The sequence below is a fragment of the Marmota monax genome, unplaced genomic scaffold, assembly GCF_021218885.2.
Source record: "Marmota monax isolate L192 unplaced genomic scaffold, Marmota_monax_Labrador192_F-V1.1 WCK01_AAM20220418_F8-fsc00116, whole genome shotgun sequence".
Lineage (NCBI taxonomy): Eukaryota > Metazoa > Chordata > Mammalia > Rodentia > Sciuridae > Marmota > Marmota monax.
Genome location: NW_026695220.1, coordinates 2,924,749 through 2,948,611, shown reverse-complemented (window position 1 = coordinate 2,948,611; position 23,863 = coordinate 2,924,749). Strand labels below are relative to the sequence as shown.

At 35.2% G+C, this 23,863-nt stretch overlaps 1 protein-coding gene across 18 annotated transcripts in view; it reads left to right on the top strand.

Moving 5' to 3' along the window:
• The first annotated feature begins 15,293 nt into the window (after window positions 1-15,293).
• The window catches only part of Khdrbs2 (KH RNA binding domain containing, signal transduction associated 2), a 587,319-nt gene continuing 578,749 nt past the window's right edge, over window positions 15,294-23,863 (top strand). For all 18 annotated transcript variants that reach the window (XR_009225748.1, XR_009225747.1, XR_009225735.1 and 15 more), the window contains exon 1: window positions 15,294-15,623. Coding sequence is in view for 1 of the 18 variants with exons in the window: in XM_046432600.2 (XP_046288556.1) it covers window positions 15,533-15,623 (91 nt within the window). In the remaining 17 variants the exon portion in view is untranslated. The remainder of the gene's footprint in view (window positions 15,624-23,863) is intronic.

The following is a 23,863-nucleotide window of genomic DNA, read 5'->3' as shown; positions in this document are numbered from 1 at the left end:
TTTTTCCCAGTGGATGCACCATAATTTCTCCTGGCTGGAATTGGCAGTGCCCTTTTATTTACTCCCCTTACTTCTCATTTAAATATCATGCACTAGACTATCATTCTTGATTTTACTACTTTTTACTGCCTGTGGCCTTTTTTTTTTCAACTAATTTAAAAGGCATTATGCTTTGATAATGGACTGTCTGAAGAAGGAACTGAATTATAATTTTTTTTAAACTTCAATTTAATCAATGCCAGAGGCTACCTAGAGATACAGATTTTCTCAGAAAGAGTTCTACTCTAGTTGAACTCTTTGTATATTGTTCTTTATTAGGAATTTTTTTTCAGAGTATATAATATGAACACATATGACTAAATATGTAAATATGATAACAAAAATCATTTTACTTATAAATAATTAGCATTAAGATAGTATCTGGAAGTTCAATTTTATTTATAGAGTGAATATATAGGAAAGAAGCAACTTTTAGTTGTGAGGACACTGGTCTGGGGGTTTGTCAGACTAGCTTTGCCTTCTCTGCCTTTTTCTAACTATGTAACCTTGGTAATGTTACTTAACTTCTCTCAGTTACTCATCTGGAAAATTATGATGAGAAGCCATATGACTAAAGTACAAATTTGATAATATTGTAAATTACTAGCATGGTAAAGAGCCTTAAAATACATAGCTATTCCACTTCAAAAAAAATGAGAGAAGCTACTTGTTTAAATATACATTGTTGTTGGTGGTGGCTTTTACCTCTAAAATACCAAAGAAAATGGAATGTTTTCACAGCAACTTAATCTATTTTTTGTGTAACATAATAAAAAATAAACTCAAGTTCAGTGAGAATTCCTAAACTGGCTATGGGTTTTTTTGGTAAAATTGTAACTATAAAGTTATAAATGGTATATGATTGATTTAGTACATCTATATACCACGTATATATGATATATGATTGATTTAGCACATATTTAAAACAAATTTGAAGAACTTGGTATGTTTTACCATATGCAAAATTAAAGTATTTATTCCCTCTCAAATCTGTATTGCAAGAATTCCTCCCCAATCAGTAATGATAACACCATCTCCCATAATTGCTTAAATCACAGATCTGAGATCAATTTTTGACCTGTTTCCCTCACCCTCTCCTCCTTTGTGTCCTACCTGTAAAAGGTATCTTGAATTTGATCTATTTTCTCCATATCCACTGGTGTTTACAGCCCAAGGCACTCTCTTTCATTTGAACTACCACATCAATCTTCTGAATTATTAGTTGAAATAACAGAAGCACCCTCAAATAACAATTGCTTTAAAAATTTAGTTGTTTCCTCTCTAATATATAAAGAAATGAAGAGTAAAATAAAGAAGAGCTTGTTGTGATGACTCTATGAGGCTGTCAGAGGACCAAGTTTCAGTTCATAATATGAGGTGAGATGAGACTCAAGCTCACTCATGGTCCATGCGGAGGGCAAGAACCTCACACATCACAAGTGACAGTGTGTAGGAAGGAGGACAGAAAGTTGTGCTCCTTGCTTTTAAAGAGACCAGTAAAGAGCACATGACACTTCAATTTCAGTAATGATGGCCAAAAGTTAGATTGTCCACCTACCTGGAAAATACCTTTGGGTAGATGTGACCAGCTCACAACTGGCTGTTTTTATCTGGCTCTTTTCTGCCTCTCCATGTGATATTGCATCACGCTGCCATCATTTTTGTGTACAGTCAACTAATCATACAATGGTATAGCACATACTGTGTTTTCTACCTCAGAGATTCTATCTCCACGCCCTCATAGCTGCTTACCTGTCAGATTTTACTTTAATGTGACTTCTTCAAACAGATCTTACCTTAGACTGCAAAGAAAATTTGCCACCTTCCATTAATTAATGCCCTGTTCCTCTCTCTGAGAATCAATTTTTCCCCCTTATAATGCCAATAACAAATATTTGATTTTCGTCTGCCCCATCCACCAGTGTAAAAAGCCTGTGAGGGTAGGCATCATTTTTGTTGTTGTTTATCAAAAAGTGGAGTTTTTGGCATCGTGCTTATGAATTAGCTAAAAGGCCTCTCTGCAAGTCCAGGCACAGAATATAGGAATGAAATGCCTATAAGGAGTGCTTTGTAAAGGTGCTTTGTCTTCTGCTGTAATAGTGAGGATGTAACAGTACTTTAAAAGGCCTTTTGCCTGTGCAGTAAGGACTATGAAAGCATTCCAGTACATACAAAAGCATTTACTTCCCCTGGAAACCAATCTAATTGGATTAAGTGTCCCTGACTACCTTATGAAAGTTCATCAATACTAAACATGTCTCCTAAACTTGCTCTGTGCTCAATCATCAACAATAGTATCTTGTTTTACCTTTGCATGAATGATACTTTTACCATCAATAATGATTATAAGAAAGTCTAAAGTCAGTGTTCATCTTGAGTAGCATTATTCTCAGTGTTCTCACAAATCCAATCTGTATTTTGATAAATTTTATTTAAAGATTCTTTTTATTGTATGTTGTTGGATTTTTCATTTTACTTTCCATAAGGCATCTTCGAAACATTAGTACCTTTTTTTTAAACTTTGCCAAAGAAAGCTCCATAAATGTTGGTGAAACAATGTGCTGCCAATACTTTTAGCTAAGCAATATTTTATTTTTAATGAAAGCATGTATTAGTATTCATGGGAGAATATTATATATTTTGAGCTCAGTCACATTTTCATTTGGCTGCCTTGTAGAAATAGTTTTTCTTGTTATGGAGGACTTATCAGGAAATTTTTAAAAAAGGAAAAAAAGCTTTTGAAATCATTACATTGCAATCAGCAAATGAATACATTTTGGATGCAGTAGTTATCATCAAATACGCAAATTATTTTCACCTACAAAAGTAGAAGAGAATTTTTAACTGGCTAATACAATTGCATGCATAAATATTTCAGAAAGTATTCACCTACAAATATGAATGTTGTGGTAGGCAAAATAATGCCTCTTCCAAAAGATATACACTTCCTAACACAAGAAACCATTGAACATGTTGAAGTTGTATCATGTGAGTTTTCTATGGTTGCTGTAAGAGATTACCACACATAGTAGCTCAAAACAAGACTGCTTTATTATTTTATAGTGCTGAAGATCAGAATTCTAAAATGGGTTGGTAGGGCTGTGCTTTTTCTGAAGGCTCTAGGGGACAGTTCATTTCCCTGCTGTTTTAAATTTCTTGACACTGAATATAATTTGTGGCCAGTAGTTCCTTCCTCCATCTTCTAAGGCAATGAAGTAACACCTCAAAATTCCTCTTTCTCTTCCTGTGCTATTGCCTCCATTTATAAGGACCCTTGTGATGGCCTTGGGCTCTCCCTCCCAAACAATCTGGGATAATCTTCCCTTTTGAAGATCCTTTACTTAATCACATCGCTGAAGTCCTCTGCTTTGTAAAGTAACACAGAGTCTGAGAATTAGGTCATAAACATTGAGTGGGGTTACTCTTCAGGCTACTGCAGTTTAAATGGAATAAAGATGGCTAATCCTCTGGCTTCAAAATGGGGAGATTATTCTGGACTAGAAAGGTAGGTTCAATGAAATCACAAGTTTCTTTAAAAGTGGAAGGAGGAAGAAAAGGAGGATAGAGTGATGCACTTTGAGATGGCCACAACCTGATGTTGCTGGATTTAAAGATGAAGAAACAGATCCATGAGCCAAGGAATGCTGATGGCCTCTAGACAGGAAAGGGTGGGTCTCCATAAAGGAATACAAAATGGCAATGCCAACACACATAATTTAACCCAAGGAAGCTCTCATCAGACTTCTGACCTACAGAACCATAATATAACAATTTTTGTTGTTTTAAACCACTAAACTTGTCATAATCTGTTATTGTGTATTCAGGTGGTCCCCCTTTTAAATACAAAAATTATTGTTACATGTTGTTCTTATATTCTTCATGTAATTTATTACAATAATAAACCAGGTCATGGCAGACATGCAGTTTTATGGAGCAATGCAAAAATATGTTGATTGCTTCACTTATTCCTTAGACCATTTGAAGACGTCTAACACCTGGAAAGAGAAAACGTGAATTGATGGGTTTATAATCATTGTGTTTCTTTAATTTTTTTTTTCATTATTGAGTGAGATTTATTGCAGGAATACTAGATAGGTTTAATATTAGAAAATCAATCAGCATAATTCATACATCATTAAACTAAAAGAGAAAAACATATAATCAGCTTAATAAATGAAGATAAATTATTTGACAAATTTCAGTCCCTTTTCAAAAATGTCTTCCTTTAATTAACATTAAAGGAAAACAGAATAACAACTGAAATTCAGCACATTTAATATTTTTCAGGCATATTTAATTCATAACCTCTGAATTGGTATTTACAATTGTAGGCAGATAATTTTATGCTTTTGTAACTCAATGTAGAGTTGAATAAAAGAAAAAGTCTGTAGGTCATGAAGGTATGTCTTGACTTTCTATTCTGCATTTTAAATATTGTTTTATAATGTATAACTCACATGGAACATGACTAATACTAATGCTGAAAAACTAGTCCTATGAAAAAGATAATTTATGTTACTTCACTGATAGGTATTTACAAAGAACCTTTAAATTAGCATTGCCTATACATGCTCATTTTCACTGGCCATATTTATTTATGCACTTTTTTATACAGTTATTTTTTATACCTTTGTTTTATTTATTTATTTTTATGTGGTGCTGAGGATTGAACCCAGTGCCTCACATGTGCTAGGCAAATGCTCTGCCCCTGACCTACAATCACAGCCCAGTTATGTATTTTTTTAATGTCATGTAGTGCTTAAGTGCATGGATTCTTGAACCTAACTACTTGTGTTACATGTTTATGTTTGCTTAGAGACTGTGGCTAACTGAATCTTCTCATGCTCAACTATTTTCTTTATAAAATTGGAAGCATGGTAATAAACCCTCTTCTAAGGAATCAAGTGGATTGTGATAGCCAGCCTGCAAAATGCTCACCCACATGCCATGATCCTTGCCTCCTGGCCTGCATTGCCTTGTGAGCCTAGAAGTCAGCGGCCTTTGGTGAACAGCTCTATGGGGAGATCTGTGTCATGATAAACTTAGGTCTAGGGCTAACACCTATGTTAGATGAGTTTCTGTGTCAGTCAAGCTTCAAGTGACTATAGCACTGACCAAAACTGGACCTTTTGAGAGACCCTAAGCTAAAACTACCAATTAAATCAATCCAGATCCCTAACTCCTAGAAGCACTGTAATGTATCAAATGCTTATTTTTAAAAATTGCTCTTCTCTGGGGTCATTTATTGAAAAATAGAAAACAAATGCAAGAATTAATTTATACTTGGAAGATAAAATGACTGGTATCAGCATTCTTCTTTTGAGGGTATCTTACATCATCAACCCAATCCCAGTGAGAATTCCTAAAATCAGAGTAGATGGCCATCAAATCTGCTCACTCTGTAGGGTAAGCCTTCTTGGTCATACAACCTCATTGGTGGCTGTGATATTTCCTTGGGACTCTGCTCACGTCCTCTCGTGTCCTCTTTTTCGAAGAGTCAGGTTCACACACCTGGTCACTGACCTCCACCTTCAGAGATAGAATATGATAATTTAGGATTAGTCTGCTAGAAAGTGGACAGATGAGGCCAAGAAAAAATTGGATGGGGGAACTCATAGTTAATAAGTAGAAAGGGTAATGTATGTGTGTTCTGAATATGGTGTCTGTGTGTATGTGTTCACGTGCACTTCTGTGAGTTAAGTGAATGTATTAAGGATTCAACATGTTGTGACTAATTGCTTTACTTAATTTGTGCTCAGGGCAAAATAATTTGAGAACCTATTAATAAAACAGCAAAGCAAATTCAGTTCCAGACAAAACTCATTGAGTGTCTAATTGTGGTGAAGCCTATTTCAAAAACTCTTGGTATTGGTTTGCTGAATAAGTAACTTTTGATGGGTTTGGTTTCTAAGGACCTCATGTTTAATGCATACTACACATTTAAAATTTGTCTATTTTCAATTGAAGGCAAATTAGGATTAAATTTTTTATTACTAATCTTTCTGTTGCTATGACCAATATATCTGACATAAAGGACTTACACGAGGAAGGCCTTATTTTGGCTCAGTTTCAGAGGTTTCAGTCCATGGTCTATTGGCTCCAAGGTAAATATCATGGTAGAAGCATGTGTCAGAGGGAAACTGCACTGCTCGAGGAGAGAAAAACGGGGTGGGGGGGAGGAGAAGGGGATAGGGATAGGAAGGGGCTGGGGATAACTGGGTACAAGATGTAACCTTCTGGATCACACTCCAGTGACCTATTTCCTTCACCTAGACTGACTACCTATGGTTTCTGCCACCTCCCACTTATGTCACTGAATTATTCATCCATCTGTAAATTACTTTACCAATGAGGTCAGAGCCCTCCTGATCCAATTACTGCCCAGAAGCCCCCACTGTGAACATTGATGGACGAAGCCTTCCACATGAACCTTTAGTAGATGCTTCTCACCCAAACCACAGCAAATTTGAAATTACTGATTGCCTTATTAACTTTGTTTATTTTTCATTTAAGCAGTATAACTCCTAAAAGTCTTAAATTAACTCATTCAGAATGAATATGAGATTGATTCTATTCCTTTAAAATTCTTGATTCCCTGTTTAGTTTGACTAGCTTTTACTGCCATCCTTCTTGTTTTTATGTTATTCCCTAAGAAATCTTGAACATTTCCATGTAGTCTAATGGAACTAACATAATTTGATACAGTAAGTGAATAAAGTTCCTTATTACTCATGCATCTGTTTGCACAAAAGCCTAAATTTCTTTCAAATAATAACTGAATTATGCTTTGTTATTTCTTAGTGGCTTTGAGAAAATGATCTGAATGAAAGATAAAAAAGCAGCTTAATCAGAAAAACAAAGGGGCAGAGTTGGGTCTGGTTCTCAGTTCTTTATCTCCTTTGAGTAAATGAAATAAATAAAGACACATCCAAGCTTGAGGTCCTACAGTTACATTTTATATATCTAAATATTTTTTAAGAGAGAGAATATTTTTTAAAAGCGTGCGAGAGAGAGAGAGAGAGAGAGAGAGAGAGAGAGAGAGAGAGAGAGAGAAAGAGAGAATTTTTTCAATATTTATTTTTTAGTTCTCGGCAGACACAACATCTTTATTTTATGTGGTGCTGAGGACCAAACCCAGCGCCCCGCGCACGCCAGGCAAGCGCGTTACCGCTTGATCCACATCCCAGCCCCTATCTAAATATTTTTAAAATTTAATTCTACTTTTAAAATTTTATTGTGATGAATTTCACATAAAACAAAAGTGAACACATTCACATTTCAAAATAAGCAATTCAGTGATATTCAATGTTGTAAACCACAAACTCTTTCTATTTCTAAAACATTTTATCATTCAAAAGAAAAAAAAATGTCCATTAAACAATCACTCTCCACTCCTCCCTCCGTCTCAACTCCCCAGTCTGTGTTTTGTCTCTATTTGCCTATTCTAGATATTTCAAATAAATGAATTTATAAAACATATAACCTTTGTAAATGAGTATTTATTGATTACAATATTTTCAAGGTATCTAAATAGCATATATCAGTATCTTTTCCTTTTTATGACTGAACAATATTCCATTATGTAGACATATCACATTTGGTTTATCATTCAATGGATGATGAGCATTTGTGCTTTCACATTTTGACTATTGTGCATAGCACTGATATAAGTATGTGGGTACATTTATAAGTTAGTGCAGTTTTCTATTTCAGTATGTACCTAGAAGTAGAATTGCTGGGTCTTGGTTAATTTTATACTTTTAGAAGAGCTATCAAAACTGTGTTCCATAGCCACTCTACCCCTAGCTCTACAACAGACTCTGCATTACACATTCCCATCAGATATGTACAAGGATTTCATTTTCTCCACAGCCCTTTCAAGATTTATTATTTTCTATTTTTTAAACTAATTAAAGCCAGCCAAATGGGCAGTTGATGTTATACCATGGTTTTATTTGCACTTATTCTGGATTCAAGACCTTTATCAGATATTTCATTTTACAGATATTATTTCACATTTTGTAGAGTGTCTTTACTTTTTCTTGATATTATCCTTTGATGCATGACAATTTCAAGTTCTATTAAGTTCAACTTATCTACTTTTTCTTTGGGTGCATATGCTTTTGGTCTCTAAGAAGTAATTGCCAATTCAAGGTCATGAAATTTTGTTCCTGTTTTCTTGTAAGAGTTTCTAAGTGTATTATGGTTTTAGATCTTAGATTCTCAGTACATTTTTTAAAGATAAATATTGTATATGGTGTAAGGAAGGGCTACAACTTCTCTCTTTTTCATATAAATGTCTTGTTCTAGAAACATTTTGAAGATTATTTTTGCTCCCATTGAATGGCCTGGCACCATTGTTGAAAATCAGTTTGTCATTATGTATGTATTTGCTTCTTGACTCTGAGTTGTGTTCCATTGTTCTATATGTCTATCTTTATTCCAGGACTATGCTGTTTTGGATACTGTAGATTTGTAGTAAGTTTTTAAAACAAAAGTGTGATTTATCCAACTTTGCTTCTTTTTTTTCAATATCAGTTTAGTTATTTAAGATCATTTGCAATTCCATATGACTTTGAGGAATGGCTTTGGGGGGTATTGGCAGGAATTACATGGATTCTGTAGATTGCTTTGGGTAGTATTGCCATCTTAATAATATCAACTCTTCCAAAACATTAACAATTTAACAATTCCATGTATTTAGGTGTGTTTTAGTTTACAGAATATAATTCTCTGCTCTCCTGGGTTATATTTACTACTACAAATTCTTCTAGGCATCACTGAAAATTAAATTATTTCTTTAAATTTCTTTTTCGATTGTTCATTGCTGTTGCACAGAAATATATATCCTTTTTGGGGGTTTGACCCTGTGATGAATTATTTCTTAACTTTCATAGTTTTTTTGTGAAGTCTTTGGAATTTTCTACTTATAGAATCATACCATCTGTGAGAGATACAGACTTAAATATTCCTTTCAAATTCGGATGCTATTTGTTGTTCTTTTCTTAATACTCTGAATAGAACTTCAGATACTATGTTGAACAAAAGTGGTGAAAGTGGTAGAAGTGTCTTATCTCTGAGCCTAGGAGGAAAAATTTGCCTTTGGTTTGCTGTTGAGTATGATTTAGCTAGATTTTTCCATAAACACTTTTTTTTTTTACCATGTTGAGGAAATTCCGATCAATTTCTAATTTCCCAAGAGTTCTTTTAATGAAGCAATGAGTGATCCCAACTTTTGCAGCAATAATGTAGTAGCATTAATGCTTCTGAAACTTTGCCATATAAAAGTAATAACTTTGTTCCTGTGCCCTGTTACTTCTATTCCTCTCCTTGGATTCTGAACCACCCAACTAAATGCATTCAAGAAACTACAGAACACATTATTTTGGAAAGAAGCATGCACTTTGTCCATGATGTGTATTAAACTGGATGAAAGCATTCAGAAGATGCAGGGTAAAGCCACAAATGCAGGAATATCAGGACACAGTCAAAGTCCAAGATCATATCCGATATGAATGTAAACTAAAAGATTTCTTTAAACTTTCATATCTGTCCTTAAAATAAAACTGTAGTAATTTATACTATCTATTCAAAATAAATGTGTATGTCTATAATTTATTTAATTTTAAAAATAGCTAAATGTTTATATAAAGTGACACAATTGCAATATTTAAAAGTAAAAATTAAGCAAACACTTATTTTTATTGTTTTTTGGAAAGAAGAGATAAATAGGTAATTCATATATATGTGTTTGTATCCTTAATGAGAGTTATAATTATATTTTTAAATTGATATTTTTGAGGCCAAATTTGTAAATTCAGTGGACACTTTTACAAACACTGTTTGAGGTAAGTATGGGCTTGTTCTCTCTATGTCTAGCTGGCAAAATGTGATATTCAATCCATTATGTGAATGAAATACCTTGAGGCTATTCTTATTAACACTTACATAATTTTTGTTTATTCTGAAAAAAATTCAGCTTACAGAAAAGTTACAAAAAAAGAAATTTCTCATTATGCCCCTTATCCAATTTCTCGAGGTGTTCATATTTCACCGCATTCACAAAACCTCATTGTCATTCTCTGTCTTTGCCTCTGAGCCTCTTTCTCTATACACACTTATTTTTTTTCTTAATTATTTGGGAGTAAGTGGCAAATAAGATGACCCTTTGCCCCTTGAATACTTTATTGCTTATTTCTAAAAAACATAGACACAGACTCTCTCTCCAGTGTTGAACTGCTAAATTCTTGAACTTGGAATAATGTTTTCTAATTTCATTATCATTCTTTCCTAATGTCTATTACCTGATTTGTAAAAGATGTTTTGTGTAGTACTGTTTTATGTTTATTTTATACAGTAGGATTTCATAAGAATTGTTTTGTGCATTATATTATCTTAACATGAGAGACTAAAATGACAAAAAAATTTATCAAACAAGTATCATTACTAATTGAAAGCTTTGAAAGGGATGGCATTTTCCTAAAATACTACTTCAATTTTAGGTAATTTTTTCTAGGAATGATTTTTAAAATAATATCTAAATTAAAATTTAATCTAACCTTATTTACTTATATTGGTCATGATGTAAAATAATTTCTTATATGTTTGTCTTCATGGCACAAGTGTTACTATATTGGATGACAGTTTTTATTAAATCATCCCTTAGCCTTCACTTCTTTATTTTATATTGAGTACAAATACAACAGAGATCAGATCTTTGTTCGCTGTGCATGAAAATATTGCATTTTACTGATGTGATTTCTTACTTTAATATATTGATCTTCAGAAATAATCAATACCTGAGCCACAATTCAACAATTCAAAGGTTTAATTTTAAGAAGACAGTCAATAGCTTTCTCCTGAAATGACAGCTTCCTTCCCCTCTCCCAAAATGAAGTACCACTCCTTGGCTGCCATCAAAGCCAGCCAGAAGGTGTCAGTGTGGCAAATGTCCATGGAGATACAACTTGAAGGGATCTCAGTTTCCCAAACACACAGAATTTCAAAATTAGAAACAAATTATTTAGGCTCTCAGGCCACTTTAGAATGAGAACTGTTTTTTCTGTGTCCTTTATTCCAGTCCTAAGTATTCAGAACAGCCTTGTTCCAAACACTCAACAAATGTCTATTCTTCTCTCTCTTCTGCTCTTCCTAAATCATACATTTGTATTAGCTTAAATATTACACCCAAATTTGAAAGCTTTCCAGTCAGCACGTATACATATTTAAGGTGTCAGTGGTAAATATTAATGTTGTGCTGTGGCATATTAGTGTATAACATAACTTTCTGTTCTAAGCACATTTCAAATGAGAGAATTTTCATTGCCCATGCTATTTACTAGTATTGGTTATCAATAGAGCCAAACCTCCGTTACCCTCTGCTCTTTCATATATCATGGATGTTATAAGAGAAACTGGAGCTCATTTCACTTGTGTATTTAGTGAAACTAAAAGAAACTGCAATATTAGAATAATGCCTTCTTAAAAATAGGCTCTGTCAGGCTCTTCAGTAAATAAGAGTTGGTGAACATTTCAGTTCTTTATTGTACCCTGTGTTAGGCATCAAGTCATTAGTAGGTTAAGTAAATGTTAGGTGTATAAATGGAGTTCATCAGTTTTCATTATCATTACATAAATTACTGAGTTCTAAAAATTTTGCTAATCCCTGGTTCTTATTTTGAGTGAGTTCTATTGAATCCTTGCAGTAAGTATTCAAGCCAGTGTGGTATCCATAAAGTTGATAAAAACTCTGAAAGAAGTAGAAGCTCTGTATTTTATTTGATATTGCAGAATGTGTATTTTTTATTAGTGTGCAAAGATAAGCCTGATTAAATGCCCTTTATCCTGGCCTTTCTTACAAGGGTATGTGAAAGTATTGAATACACAGTTTCTGCATTAATCACAGAACATAGTCTCTAGGGCATCATGCCTTACACATCCTTTGAACTGAAATTTGGTTGTGGCAAGTTATTTTTTTCTCATAATATTCCATCATTGAAATAATGGCTCAGTAAATGTAACCTCATTAAAAACAAAAGCCCTTTCAGGACTAGAAGTTCTGTTTAAAGTAAGAGAAACCTTTACCTATGGTAAATAAATCAATTTGATGGTGATTTTGATTATATACAACATTAGAAGAGGACATGAGCTACCAGCCATTATAATTTATTCATGTACAGGCACTATTACACTATATTAAATAATAATTTATAGAAGGTTCTTGTTATTTTCATTTATGTTTATAAAATGTTGCATTCATAAGGTTTATCTGAGAATATTTAATGAATAATTGTTGTCCTCATAAAATATTTATATATAAAACCAGTGGAGAACACATAGTGACATAGAGCCATCTATTGAAAACACATGGATCTGATACTGATGTGTAAGTGTATAGCACTGGATTTTGCTTTTATTTGGCTATATTCTCTTTGGAAAAAGGCAGTATTTTGTGAGTCAATTCTGAAGCATATTGATTTCTAATGGTCAATGTTGCTTATATATATCTATCATGTTCTAAGTATACAAGTTATCCTAAAGTTTAGAATAATATTAATTTTCTAAGTTACATAAGTATATTGTTTCTGGTGAAATGCACTTTAGGTGTTTGAAGAGGGTTATAGTAAAAACTATAAATAAGAAGTCTTTAGTTTTGATAATATCTAGGAAATGTAAAGGTAGGTAGTTGACCATATTTGGAAGGATCTAGGTTAAGGACATTTCATAATAGTTAGCAATTGGACAGCTCTCTGTGGTATCTCCTTAGTGCACCTTTAATTGTGGAAAAGAAGACTATAAATAATAATGTAATTGTTGTTGCTAGACATAATAAATTTATGATATCTTTTTGATTTGTAAAACTGGGATTGTGTATGCCCCCATAAGCAACATTTACTTTTAATCTCTTGGTATGCTGCCACATAAAATATAGTTTCAATTATTGTACAACACTTTTTCTAATTTATATTATAAAACTTCTACAATTTATTAGCTATGGTTGATAACTTATCCAATCTTTACTGCTCTGGCAGGTTTTGGCCACCTTTATGAAGATTGGCAGCTTGTTTTACCTTCATGTCTCTCTTTCACCTCAGGTGAAGGATGCATAACCCTTCAACCACTAAACATCCTGCACAGGATCAAATAAAAAAAATAACACTCTCTGTACATATCTTCAATTCTAAATTGCACCTTCTTTGAAAGTAAGGTAAGAGCAAGAAGGCAATCTTCTCAGAAGCAAGTCCAAACAGAAAGGTAACGATCCTTTAGGATCCCCCATTATATGTAGAATGAGATCAAAATTATTTCCTATCCATCAAATCCTGGGTAGTTTGTCCTACCCGCAACTGTCCCATTTTTTTTTTCCCTCACAGATCACTATGGTTACATTGACCTTAGTGGATTTCAAGAATAGGCCTCGCTCTTTCCACTCACAGGACTTTTGCAAGGGCAAGTTCCCTTGTTTGGAATGTCTTTTTATTTTTTATTTATTTATTTTTGCTCATTTTACACGCTAATTTCTTTACTTGTTAGGTTTTATCTTAAATGTCTTAAATAATACATATATATCCATATATATATATATATATATATATATATATACACACACACACACACACACACACACATAGTAGAGCATCAGTCTTGTGTTTTCTTTTCCTTGATTGGGTCCCCTCTTTATCACAACCAAAAATTAACATTTCTTTTGTTTACATAGTTTTATTTATCTTCCTCCATTATAAAACATCTCTATGATGACAAGAAATGAAATGTGTGTATCTTGTTCATCAATATTTCTTTAATTTTATATTCAGTTTCTATTACATTTCAAAATATCCAAAATATTTTACCAAATGAACACAACAGATAAATAGTTAATGGTAGGCTAAAGCAGTGCAATCTAAAGCTAAGGATAAATTAGTTATGAGACTTGAATTCTCTTTGTCTCTGTCTCCTCATCTGTAAAAATAGAGAAAGTAATACTTAGCCTATGTTTTTCAGAGTGCTTTTGTGAAGCCAAATTGAGATAATGGATTTGAGGCATGCTAAACTTTTTAAACATTACACAAATACGAGATAATGTCCCAACTGCATTTAAAAAAATTAATATATAAGGAAAAGATTTGAATATAGTAAGAGAGCTTGGAAAAGTTTCAGCATATTTTATTCGTAGGAAAGTTGGCCCCATAATTCCACACCAAAAGGGGAATTGGAAAATGACTGTTTATCCGTGGAAAGTATCCTAGCATTTGAAGTATGCACATTACATTTTAGGGCCCCAGTGGTCAGAGAAGGATGGGCTTTGCCTCAGTTGTTGGTTAAACCCATGTGGGCTTAACTGTCCTTAAAATAGAGATGGCACAGATATAAAGCGGCTCAGCAACAGTACCTGAAACAGCGAAAGAGACCAGCACACCTAAAATAAGGAGAAAAGGGAAAACTAGAGCAACCGCTGTTATCTATTTTTCTAGACTTTTCTTTCATATTTCTTCTTAATTCTTTCGCACACCATGGGTAATTAACTGGTTTTAAAAATCAGTGTCCCCGCCCCCGAAAGGCCTGAAGAGGAGGAGGAAGGGATGGATGGGGGAACTGAAACTAATTCAATATTGTAATGATCCTACCCTGGAAGCATGCTGCTGTACAACAATATCGCCCCAGAGCCGCTTTATTTGTTTATCAATGAACATCCTACTGCGTCCCCCAGATGTAGGTCATCTGAAATCTCAGCCACAGATCACCTGGGGTCTTTATTATATTTCCAGACCCGGTGCGCTGTTGATTCCTGGAGTGCATCTGAGCTGCAAGAGGGAAAGGAGACACCTGTGCCTTAGGGACGCAGGTGAAGTCCATCTACCTTTCTGAGACTTTCCCTGGAGCTTTCCCACCCCCACAGAGGCTCACTACTTATCCCCATTTCCTCCGTTTTAAACCAGAGCCTCTCTGTTTAACTAGTGCTTTTCCCGCTCTCTCCATCCTCGGCACCTCAGCAGACAGCACAGAGGGTTCTACAGAACTGGGCATGCCTAATAACCAGAGAAGGCTGGGCTGCAAGAAGAAAGCGTTTGCACCTTCTGAGCTCCCCTCCCCTCTGCAGCGGCCTCCTGCCAGTAAGACAACTCGACGTGCAGTATGGCCCAATGAGAGACCGAATCCTTTGCGGGCGTCCCGCCTCTCCTGGCACCACCACCAATGAGTGGTTGGTGGAGGTGGGCCGCGCCCTGTTCCCGCCTCCCCAGTTAAGGCCGCTGGTATGAGCCGAGGCTCAGCGCGAGCGAGGGACGACGGAAGGGACCGGTAGGTGTGGGCGCGGGGCCGCTCAGCCCGACGGCGGGAATAGCAGGCACTCGGTGCATGGGCCAGTGAAGACGCGCAGAGATCCCTTTGCAGCGGCGGAGGCGGAGCAGCGCGGGAGCTAGGCGCTGCCCAGCGACCCTGCGTCCAAGCGAGCGAAACCTCGCGCTTCGCCCGGGGACGGTCCGAAATCCGCGCTATGGAAGAGGAGAAATATTTGCCTGAGCTGATGGCAGAGAAAGATAGCCTGGATCCATCTTTTGTGCATGCATCGCGCCTTTTGGCTGAAGGTAGGACTAGCCCCTATGGATGGGCACAAACCATCGGCTGCCCATCTCCGCGGCTTGATTAGGGGAGTGAAGTTGGGGAGGGACGCCTTTCTTAGCCTTCGCAGAAAGTGTCCTCCCTGAAGATGCTCGCTTCAGAGCTCAGGAGGACGGAACCTGTTCTTGGGGAGGGCAGCAGTGCTCCTTCTCTATGTCTTAATTTGGGGAAGACCAAAGCTACAAGATTATGTGACCTGTAAGGCTCATTGACCAAGGGAGGGGAAAAGCATAAAGTGTAACACGGTCTACTTCGCTTAGGGAAGGAAGGGAAATCAGTTTGGAAGTAAATAGTGATCAATGTAGTGTTCTAAGAGCTTCTTAGCTACCAATCAGTTTCCCGCTCCCCCCACTCCCCACCCCTGCTGCATTTGGGAAGTGCTTTTGATACCCTTTAATCAAAGTCTTTTCTATGGAAAGTCATAGAATTAATCAAGATTAAACTATCCATGATCGTGTATTTATGTGAAGGTGGTAAGCAGAGACTAAAGTGCTTATAAATTTATTTGAAGTGTGATGATTGGGTACTCTGCCAGATATTGGCCCCTGGGAACACTCCATAATTGATCAACTGTTCTACCAAGTGTGCATTTTCTTTTGTGTACCTGTAATGTTGAAGGAGATTCCATTCCCAGAGGAACATATATGTATTGCCTTTTGCTTTGCTTTGAAAGGTTTTCTTTTAAAAAAGGTGCACGCGCTTACACACACACACACACACACACACACAAACTTCTGTATAACAAATATTATCCCAAATTACTCAATTTATACTGAAATAATGACCTGTAACTATTAAAGACACTGCCTATATCTGTAGTAATCTACACATGCCTTTTTTAAAACAATTGCAGATTTTGGGGGATGAATGCTTCATTAATAATGAATTGGTTCATCATCAAATTGGCTTCAGTGTGTTTTGTAGCTTGGGTTGTTATGGACTTACCTACCACAAAACTAAAAGTGACAACTTCCTTTACTCCAGCTTCTCAGCATTAATATATTTTTTTTTTGAGTCTTAGTTGTACATGGAAGGAAAATTATTCTCCACATATAAGACATTGGCTTTATTTTTATATTTTACTGATGGATGTTATTTATACTAACAGCAAAATGTTTGCATGCTAAATAGGAAAAAATTATATCAGAATATGGAACATGTGAAGTAGCTGAACTGTTTTCAAGGATAGGGCTGGTTTTGTAAAGTGATTGAGAGTAGAATGCAATTATGCTCGTTACTTTCTTGATTACTGAATATAAAAGCATAGGAATTAAAGTGGAAAGTAAAATCAATTAAAAAACTAAACTCTATGTCTCCTTTTTAAAGACAGCTACATAAAAATAATAGGAATACTGAAACATGAGTTAATGAAGGCTTACAGTTGTTTAAAATGATTAAAAATGCAACTCAGCTGTCTCAGTTTACTTCACTATTTTATAGTGACTTCATTTAGCATATAATGTCTTTAAAGTGCAAAAAAAAGTTACAAATTGATAATTTTCATTAGCTGCTAATTGGAGATTGCTTTGGGACAGCTGACTCAATGACTGATTCATCAGTCATTAATGGGAGTTTTTGTACCTGAAAACTGCCAAATTAACAAGATGCGTAAGAGAAACTCTTCAGAGAGTGGAGGACATATTTATTTCTGCAACTGGTAAAACTGTAGAGAAGACTGTGCACCTGGCTCTTTTAGCATTTTATCTTTTCTACCGAACTTGATTTCTTCATACTTAGGACCATTCTGATGTACCCTGTAATTTAATTTTTTCCCAGCAGGGGGAAGCATGTCCTGCTTTTGTAAAGAATTAGGAGGCAAGCTCTTAAACAGAAAAGCATCTAAGTAAGAAACAAAGAAGGTGCCCAAATTTCAGAGAAATCATAATAAGGAAAAGAGAATGAAGGAGATGATGATTATAATCTTATAGTACATAAAAAGTTATGCTAAAGGATGCTTAAGGTTTAAATTTCTTCTCTAATTGTACCTGGGGAACTTTATGTGTTTATTAAAGAATATAAGGTGAGTGTTCTTTGGAATCTCAGTGAATCTTAGTGTATATTTTATGTTATAGACTTTTCATTATATTTTCAAAGGCAGTTTGCCAAGATTTCTAGGTTTTGTTTCAGGTCTCTATAGAAGATTGTTGAGATTATTTTATTTCTCATACTTGGAAATGCACTGATTGAAGGCAGTGGCTATAAATAAACCTGACATAGATATTCATTTGGAAGAAAGGTGCACACTGAAGTACATTTCAGTACTGTGCAGACAGTCTCAAGACTGAGTGAGTAATAAAAATGATCCAGATGATTCAGTTCTTTCGAATGATTTTCCAGCAGCTAATACATATAAGGGCAGTGTGATATAAACCAATGAGTTTCCACAGTGATTTTATTTTGCTTTTTGATTGGAGATAGATGCAAATCAGTGCTCCTTTGGGACTGCTTCATTTAGAATTGAAGGCCATGAGGTTAAAAGTACTAGTTTCTTGGTTATTTTGTTGTATTTTGTTTTATTTTACTTGTTTGTGTTAAGATTTCAGTAGAGGTGATTTTGAGAACACTGCTGGAAAAAAAAACCTCAACATTTTATGTATTTGATTGTTACTTAGAAGAGATCTTGAAGAATGTGCTTTAGAGAGTGTTTTCAAAGTGTTTGATTAGTTAAAATAATTTTCCTCCTGTAATTATAATGTTATTTAGTTATCCATTTATTATAGAAGGTGTTTTTGCATATGATAAAACAGTGAACTCAGCATGATTCTTAAGTTCTACTGCACTTCTGAATTTGCTTGCCAGATGAAATTACATGAGGTTATTTATATCTATGCTACTTCTGGGAAATGCATTAAACTCTGAATCCAGATACCTGGATTTTAATTCCACTTTTCCCTAAACTGAATCTTGGTAAGCTTCCCTTCCCTGGGTCCAGTGTCCTTGTCTCTCAAATTAAGGAGTTGGACTACATGATCTGTACATTTTTTTGCAATTCTAATTAAGTTCCAGATTACTGCTGATGTACAGGAGGGGTTTTGTATATTCAGAACATAAAAATTAATGTCTGCATATTCTTGAAACTTTTTTCATTTGTTCCTAGTTTGATAATTAATAATTCATTCATCACACTATAATGTAATTTGAGACATATACATTATTTTGGGTACTGCATACATTTATATTCTTAAGTCTATTGAACTATTATCAAGTCTTGGGTCCAAAAATGTATGTGTATGAAAATATTCTTATTTGCAGTAAGTCATCACTGCTGATAGACATAGATCAGTTCAAATTTGTAGATTTAGTTACAGTAATTCTAGGAGCATTATTAATTTCTAAGACTTCCTAGTCTGAATTCCTTTGCTATTTTTTTTTTTTTTTTTTGGTACTGGGGATTGAACGGGGTGCTCCACTACTGAGCTATATCCATGGCTCTTTTTATTTTTTAGTTTTGGGACAGGGTTGCCCTAAGTTTCCAAGGCTGCCCTGGAACTTGCGATCATCCTGCATCAGCCTTCACACTCAATATAGAATTGTGCCACTGTGCTTGTCTCCTACCTTAGATTCTTTTCAAACATTTGTATACTGCTAAGAGTTTTGGTTAACACATGGTATGATGAAATCAAATATTGCCAAATATTCCAGCACTTCAAAAAAATTTTTTTTAAACACCCAGGGCACTGTTTGTAAATTTTCATGATATCCAGGATAGATCTTCATTTTTGTAGATGTCTGAGCCCTTTAAAACATGACAGAGCAGAGGTTAATACTTATCACAAATAATCACTTGTAGTGACTTCACCACATTTAAATTCTCCAAGGGACCATTTTAAAGTTTAGATTGTGTGCCTAAAATATTTTTAATAAAGATTGACAAATTCTTAAGTTAGGAAATTTATTGGTACCTTGTATAAAACCAGTTTTGGATAAAATTAATAGAACTCTTTAAGTTGACTTTTTTCTTGATGAATATAGTCTTTTTCTCAGTAGATTCAGGACAATCTTATTTATGTTTCTTAAATACAAAACAAACCTGGATTAAATTTCAGTTATCTTTGATATGCATTTAAAACAAATATATGATATAGTGGAAAAGTCCTGTTTTAGCAAGCAAAACACTTGGGATTGAATATTGACATTTCTACCTTCTGTAAAACATTGGACGTGTCATTTTTCTCCTCTCTGATACTCAACTTTATTTTTTTTTGTCTACACAACAAAAGATGTAATACCTATCAGGCACGTTTCTTTTAAGGTTAAAAAATTCTGCTTGGGATAATACAAGCAGCATTTTATACAAATACTACAGAAATACAAGCAAAAATTATATAAGTATAATTATTTTACAATTTTCCTTTATCTTAGTGTCACTGTGGACTTGACCTCAATTAGAAGCTAGCTCTTGTAGGAAAATAAGCACTGCCTTACCCTTTAAATCACTGCTGTGTAAAATTTGAACTCATAAACCAAATTAAGAAAGAAATTACCTTGTGAAAAATAATTCCTTGAGGGTTTTAAAATATCATGTTCCCTAGTGAATGGTCACCTGTCAGGCTTTATCTTGAGTTTGAGTAGCCCAGATCCTGTTTCTTTCAGGGGTAATTCCAGACCTCCTAGGTCTCCTCTTAAATCCACACGTCTCAACAGATGATTTCACTGTCTATTTTATTCAGGAAAATGAATATGTCTTTTCCGGTGCTTTTCAACTTTCCCTGCCCACCCTCTCATGGTCTTTCGTTCTCAGTAGACTGAATACTTCTTTTTTATTCAAGGTTGACTTGTTCATCCATGTCCTTGACCCTCATGTTGTTGTCTTTAGACTCATTCTGTAGTTATAACCTTTTTTTGTATTTCCAAGTTCTTCCAACCTATGCATTTTTTTTTTCGTAGCATCCTGTCAATGTGATCCAGTTGGAATACCTTAAAAAACCCAAATATGTGTTTCACTTCCAAAAGGAATAAAATTAATCTTTCATGAGGCTTACTCTCCCCTGTTTCCTTTAAGCTTCTGATAGCATTAGTCCATACTAGCTTTCTTGCTCTCATAACTTTCTTCTTTAAAACAGTCTGCCGTGCCTTCATCGCTGTCCTGAGATAGGTAATTCTAAGTGACAGAATCATCTCCTCATTTCAAAGCTAATAAAATTTTCCCAACCTCTCCTCATGCCTCCTAGTCATACTTTCCACTGTTGATATTTTTCTAATTTCTTTCCTTCTCACTGGGCTTCTAAACACCAGATACTTTCTTTTTCTAATTTCTTCTATGGCCATCCTCTATCCCTGTCTTCTCCACCCCAATACACACAGTGATTTCAGATAGAATCATTCAAAATTAAAGTCTCATCTTGTCACTCATGTGAATAACTCCCATTTCCTGCAGGGTGTCTTTGATACTCCTTGACATTCTTACAACCTACCCACCTTTCCAGACTTTTCTGTTGGCCCTTTCTAATTTATCTCAGATAAAAAACAAAGTACTTATAGTTTGCTCTCGAAACCCTGCTCTTTTCACACAAAGCTAGATATGTTTCTTTCCCCTATTCTTATAGCAAACAGCTCTAGATCACTGTCCATGCTGTCATCATTTCATGATTGCTAGGTTAGGCTGCCTCTCTCACTAGGCTGGAAACCCCTTGAGCAGAGCCCAGTGCTTATCACCATGTCTGGCATATGGTGCTGCTCAGTGGAGGCCTGAAAGGCTTTCCTCCTTCAGACTTTGGAACTTGCCTCCTGTGGGCCTCTGTGCTATCTCTTCGAACCTGACTTATGTGCAGCAGCCTCCCCTTTTGTCTGCCTCTCCCCTTATCTAAGGTGTTGCCCATGCTGTGGACTGTCATAATGACTTCCCCATCTTATTCATTATGGATTAAATGAACCTCTGTTTTTCTCCTTCTTGACCTTTCCACTGCCTCACTGAAACATGTAATTCTGTTTGATCTTGTCAGTCTCCCTTTAAGCTTGAGGGCCAGAAATATGACTTCTGTCTCAGAATCCTTAATTCCTGCCTTCATTCTCATTTGTAGAAGGCTTTAATAATGTTTATTAAGTGAATCATGTCAGTCTTGTATTTTTCCTTTCTCCTGCTATGTATTTAGAAGATATCTTCATAAATAAAATACCAGGAATTCTGTTACTGTTTAGTTATATGTTATCATTGCTTACTTCAGAACCATAAGGAACCACATTGAAAGTCTCCATTTATTTGGGGGTAAGAATTTTTTTTTATTATTATAATTATTAACACATTAGTTATGCAAGTTAATGGAATAAACTGTGATATTTCCATTCACTCATTTTCACTTATTTTGAAATAATTACATATCCATAGGAGATTGCAAAGATGGTACAGAGAATTCCTATTTTCCTCTTCTGTATCTTGGATTACTATCATTTGATATCCAAACCAAGAAAGTGGCCCTGATACAATGTATACATATAATTTAATCATATGTGTAATTTATGTGACTTGTTATTTCTATCAACACATAAAATCATTCTACCACCACAAATGTCTTCCTCCTTCACAATCGTACTACTCTTCTTCCCATTGTTTTCAACCATTTGAAATAATTTTTCAGTATCACCTTTTCTTTTTTCCTTTTTTGGAGGTTGATGGAAAAAGGTTAGATCTTTGGCTATACTATGAGAAGGCCTTGGAGTTCTGTCCATTTATTTCCTTGTTGTTCAGTTTGGATAATTCCAGTGTTCTATTTTAAGTGGACTGATTCTGTCATCTGCTCTCTCACTGCTGCTACTGAGTCTATCTCATAGAATTTTTTTTAAAATCATTTATTGTATTTCCTAATTCTTAATTTTCTATTTGGTTCTTCTTCAGATCTTCTATTTATTTGCTAAGACTGTGCTTTTTCACTTGTTCCAAGTATGACACTTGTTACCTGTGGTAGTATTTCTGTTATGATTGCATAAAAATCCTTGTCATATAGTTCCAACTTGTGCTGGCATCTGTAGATTGTCTTTTGTCATTCAAGTGAGGCTTTCCTAGTTCTTGGTATATGACATGTGATTTTCAATTTTATCCTGGACATTTTCAGTCTTATGTTGTCACACTATGGATTTTATTTACACATTTATTTCTAGCACACTTCCTGTGACACTGTTGTAACACCTGGGGGGACTCCCCATTTCTACTTCCAGGTGGAGGTGAATATCCAGACTTCCCACAGGCATCCATTGACCTCTCTCTGGCTTGGAAGTTGAGCATCACATACTAATTTTTCCTGTGTGGCTTTTGCCTAATTCCAAGAGGGATGGCGAGGCTTCATTCTTAGTGGATCATGATGAGAGTTCTTCAGGCATGAATGCTTTTGTTGTTACCCTGGTTTGGTGAGAGATAGGTGCCTTACTGCTGCTCATGAGAATAGAAGTTCAAGATCTCCAGGTGGCCTCCACTGACCCTGCACAAGGCCTCCTTACTGGAGGCAGACATGAAGTTCCTATTCCTCGTTTATTTTTAGATACCAGAGGGTGTATCATAGATACCTTGATTGTCTACCCCTGGTGACATCTGGGAGAGGTTGGAAGTTTAAACTCCATACTTTACCTCTCTTGACTGCTGTGAGCAGGAAATGCAGCTTTTTTGTTTTTGTTTACACTGGATAAGGATGTTTGCTCTCAAACTGTTTTGTTTTGCTAGGTTGCCCTTTATTTTCTAATATTTGGCTAGAAAGAGCAGGTGTGTGTGTGTGTGTGTGTGTGTGTGTGTGTTTTGCTTCTGCTACTTTTTTTTTTGGACTGGGGAACCCAGGGGTGTTCTGTTCTGCCACTAAGCTACTTAGCCCCCCTTTTCTAAATATGATAACAGAATGCGTTACAATTCTTATTGCATATATAGAGCACAGTTTTTCATATCTCGTTGTATACATCTTAGCCCTTTTTTATTTTATTTTGTATATTGAGACAGGGTCTCACTAAGTTGCTGAGTCTGGGCTTGAACTTGTGATTTTCCTGTCTTAGCCTCTGGAGTAGCCATGTACCACCGCACCTAGATTTTACAGCACCAAGTCTAGCATTTATAACAACAAAGAAAATATAAGAAAATCACTCCTGGGTCTGTATCTGCATCTTGTAATACCCACTCAGTTCACCTTCCAGAAAGTTCTCTTTTATTTATATGTAACATCCAGTCACCATCATTTGTTTTATTTCTTTATGAGATTTCCTAATAACTATATATATTTTGCCTTATTCA